Source organism: Gobio gobio (genome assembly GCF_949357685.1).
Source record: "Gobio gobio genome assembly, chromosome: 12".
NCBI lineage: Eukaryota > Metazoa > Chordata > Actinopteri > Cypriniformes > Gobionidae > Gobio > Gobio gobio.
In genome coordinates, this window is record NC_137105.1 from 8,042,383 (window position 1) to 8,047,226 (window position 4,844).

Sequence of the window (4,844 nt, forward strand, 5' to 3'; positions counted from 1 at the left end):
TGGAGAACAATAGTGATGCCTTGCTACGCAAGCACCACTTAAAATAGGTCTATTACATGAATTCAAACATGCCAGCGTATGTATATTATATAATATTGAATTAAAAAATGTATTACAAGCCTTTCAAAAAGTTTGTTTAGAAAAATTTGTTTAGTTCTCTCAAATCTTTTGTTGCTAATCTAGTTTATATTTTAAAAGTTCACAAAATGAATTTTCATGAAATGACATTGAACTTTCAGGTTGAAATGACATTGAAGAGCAATATTAATCTGGGAACGCTGACTGTGTTATTACTGATACTAATACCTGAAGAACAATTTAACTAACAAAAGATCTTTTTGTTGTCTTTTTCCAGGGAATCAACGTAAATTACAATGGATTCAGCAGATTTTCAATTTAACTATGATTCCTCTATTGATTATGAAATCTCCAATGATTTTGAAAACTCCAGTATAAATTGCGATGAAGTTCCTTTCCACACAACAGTCCACACCGCATGTTTCACTCAGGTTCTTTGCCTGTTGTTGCTGGTGATCAATGTGATCATCTGTTTGCTGGGCCTTGGAGGAAATGCGGTGGTTATCTGGATTGCAGGGTTTGGCATGAAGAAGTCAGTCAATACTACCTGGTACCTGAGCCTGGCTCTATCTGACTTCATATTCTGTGCCTGTTTGCCTTTTAACATTGCCTACAGTGTCACCTCAGACTGGATCTTCGGCCTCTTCATGTGCAAGTTCACGTCATTTGTCATGTTCCTCAACATGTTCAGCAGCATCTTCCTCCTCGTCATCATCAGCATGGATCGCTGCATCGGCGTCGTGTGTCCTGTCTGGACAAAGAATCACCGCACTATTGGAAAAGCATCTGTGTTAATTGTACTCGCATGGATAATCTCTGCAGCTCTGAGTATCCCATCTATTGTATTCCGTGATGTCCAGAATCACCTGGGCACAAACCGATGCATGAACAACTACAAGTCCAGCCAGTACAGCCACAAAATCATTGCAACGAGCCGCTTTGTTTTTGGATTTGTGATGCCGTTCATCCTCATCATCTTTTGTTATACTGTCATCATCCTCAGACTGAGAGCCACCCAAAAGGCAAAGTCCAACAAACCGTTTAAGGTTATGACGGCTCTCATTCTGACCTTCTTCCTGTGCTGGCTGCCGTACCACACATTTGTGCTAATCGAACTAAACGAAACATTCAGCAGTGAGGTCATTGCTATCGGACTGAGCATTGGCACCATTGTTGCTGCTGCTAACAGCTTCCTAAACCCTGTTTTGTACGTCTTCATGGGCAATGACTTCAGGAAAAAGTTCAGGAGCTCCATCTTATCAAAGATCGAGAATGCTATTGGAGAAGATGGCCGAACGATCAGTCGCTACCTGCCTCGCTTTAGCTCAGTGGATGCAAGGGCATCTACTCATATCTAAAGAATAAACTGGAAGTAAGTTATTTTGCATTAGGGCTGTCAATTTAATGCAGGGGCATTCCAAACATAATTTAACACACCTGAACCAATTAATAAAGATTACTAGAAACCTTTAGGCCAGTGGTTTTCAAACCTGTCCTGGAGGCACCCCAGCCCTGCACATTTTGCATGTCTCCCTTATCAGACACACCCAATTTAGTTCTTGCAGTCTCTACTAACAAGCGAGTGTCAGAAGCGTAAGTGCCGCAGCACCACCTTGTGTACCGGGAGCGCATCTACTGAATGTGCACGTTCACTCGGCGCATCGCCAGTGGAAATCGCTTGGGTGTGAACACTCAAGACGCGCCGAAAAACGTCACGAAAAACGCTGGCGATAAGCGCGTGCGATATTCGTCCCGGTGTGTACAGGCCTTAAGGCAGTGTAACAGTTTAATGATCTACAGCAAAATATAGAGAGCTTTGGTGAGAACTAAACCCACATGGAAATAATCTATATGAACATATATGTTTTAATATAGGTTTTGATATAGGTTTTTAATATATGTGACATATATAAAATTGGCCGTTTTCCTATATTTCCTATATAGGTACATATATGCACGTATATAAGCACCTATATGTTCACCTATGTACTTTTTTTTTGCTACATTTAGACTGTAATGACCTTTCAGCCATATTCATCTAGAAACTGCAATACAGAAAACATTGTATTTTGCATTGCATTTGGTGGATGTAACGGTGAATGTGTGGATGTGTATGAGCTGTAATGTGAATCTAAAGTGACTTGAAATTGGAAAAAAGGCTTGATTGATTAAATTAAAAAAAATCCTTCTTTTCCACTATCTTCATACAAGAAAGAATCGACCTTGTAAATGTTTCAGGATCACGTGTAGACATCATAGCTTTCCATCTCCTCTCACCAAATTGCCATAGTTAAATTCCATAACATGTCCATTACATGTGATACCAATTTCACGTGTTCGCACATACATAAGTTCTTGCAGTTATTGCATTGATACTAGATAATATGAGCTAGGCATCATGTATGACAGTTGCCAAAGTGAGATATGAGCTACAAAATGACCAGATCCTGCCATGAGCTATAAAGGAGACATATCTTGAATGTATAGGGCTTATATGTGGATATAAAGAAGCAATACAGGAGACCTATATGGCCTGTATATGCAACTCAATTTTGCCTATATGTGGCATATACTTATACGCATGTATGCAGCATCTATATGATCATATATGTGCATATATGCTGTATATGCCGCATATATGTGCATATAAACTGCATATAGGTTTAATTTATGCGCATATATCCTCATATAGGTTCTTTCCATGTGGGAACACATATTTAATTACTACATTAGTAATTTCTCACTAGAAATGACATCAGAAGTGTAATACATTGTTAAAAAACGTTCAAGCTCGGACTTGGCCCGAACCCAGAGTACCCCTGTGTATGTAAATGGTTAGAACTAAAAAAGAGCAAAATGTGGCGAAGGGGTGGTGGAGGGATGCTGATAAACTGTCAAAGGAGAGTTTTTAAATGAATAAATCAACGTGATTTACTAAGGTTTGCGTTAGTCAGTTTGCGAGAGTTTCCAGTCTCGTGCTAATTTCCCCTATTTAGTAAATCTGGCCCTATCAGGGGCGTAACTACAGACAGCGCAGGCAGTGCAGCCGCACTGGGGCCCGTGCAGCGGGGGGGCCCGCCAAATTTAAGGCTGAATTTTCAGCATCATTACTCCAGTGTTCAGTGTCACGTGATCCTTCAGAAATAATTCTAATATGATGATTTACTGCTTTAAGAAACATTTATTATTATTATCAATGTGGAAAGTTGAACTTGTGGCAAGTTGAACTTCCTCAGCTTGAGACGGAAGTACAATCTCTGGCCTCCTACACAATGGAGACAATCAGTTAGAACTGCTTAAAATCTTAAAATGTGGTGCAACAACCAAAAATATCTGACCAAAATCATGTACATAGATCAAATGGATATGATAACCCATCCTGTGTGAATGAAACCAAAGGACAGATCAACATGATTTTAGGCCAGTCATATTCCTATTGTAAACTACATGGAAATGAACAACATACTGACTTCTGACGACATTTTTTTAAATATATATTTAATGATTTACATGTTTGCAACAATAATGTAACGTCTATGAATTATCTACATTTAAGGCTTTGCGATAAGATAGTAAGTAAATTATACCATCATTATGCGCAAATGGATTCCTGATGTAAGCAAGCTTTAATCTTTAATCTTTATAACCATTTGTATAATGACTTAACTGAACATTTCTGTAACTAATAAACACCATTGTTTGACTGAAATTATTGTGCTGTGTCCTTCACAACATACCCCACTTCAGCATCCTCCCACAGTGTAAAGGCAGCAGTTTGACATGTGTTGGCCTGTTCACTCAAAATACTACTATACTTATATTCTGTACTATATTCTCGATTTTTAACCTCAAACCCGTCTGATCAGATGAACAGAGCCATTTTAACCGGGACACGGACACGGCCCATGTCCTGGTTAAAATAGCTTATTTCTCTGGATTTAAACACTATTGGAAACATTTGGGATAATGTAAATACAAGTCAATAAAATATTTAACATTGTTCTAGTGGTTATTGAATATTTTAATCTAAAAATCTTGCATAATGTGCCTTTAAATTTATGATGAAAAATGCATGAAGTACTATTTTTTACATTTTATATGAAAGAAAATCAAAGACATTAATGCAATTTGTGTTACAAATTTGAGGTTTTGATGTCAAAAAAATTAGCTTTCAGTAAGTTTTTGTTTGGGTGCTGTACCAAACATTTCCACTAGATAAAATCTGCCTCCTATTCATTTCCAATGCTGTCATTTTTGACCGTGAGCAGTACAAGTGTGACTTTTTTTTCAGGACCATTTAACCTATTAACCTCATGTCTATTATTTATAATAATAATGTGTGTGTGTGTGTGTGTGTGTGTGTGTGTGTGTGTGTGTGTGTGTGTGTGTGTGTGTGTCTGTGTGTGTGTGTGTGTGTGTGTGTGTGTGTGTGTGTGTGTGTGTGTGTGTGTGTGTGTGTGTGTGTGTGTGTGTGTGTGTGTGTGTGTGTGTGTGTGTGTGTGTGTGTGTGTGTGCTGTGTGTGTGTGTGTGTGTGTGTGTGTGTGTGTGTGTGTGTGTGTGTGTGTGTGTGTGTGTGTGTGTGGGCATGTTTTTGTGAAATATCAGGACACAAATGTGTATAATGACATGGGTATGACATGGGTATTACAAAAAGAGGGTGAAATATGAGGACATTCCCCATGTCCTCGCTTTTCAAAATGCTTATAAATCACACAGAATGAGGTTTATTTCACATAAAGTAAACTGCGCAGTCTCCTGTGATGGG

The 4,844-nt window shown here is 38.5% G+C and overlaps 1 protein-coding gene across 1 annotated transcript; it reads left to right on the plus strand.

Moving 5' to 3' along the window:
- Positions 1-374: 374 nt before the first annotated feature.
- Positions 375-1,436, plus strand: LOC307135648 (chemerin-like receptor 1; the record flags this gene model as incomplete). Its single annotated transcript, XM_079832221.1, has 1 exon — positions 375-1,436. The coding sequence occupies one exon, from the start codon at positions 375-377 to the stop codon at positions 1,434-1,436; it is 1,062 nt and encodes a 353-aa protein (XP_079688347.1).
- Positions 1,437-4,844: the final 3,408 nt, after the last annotated feature.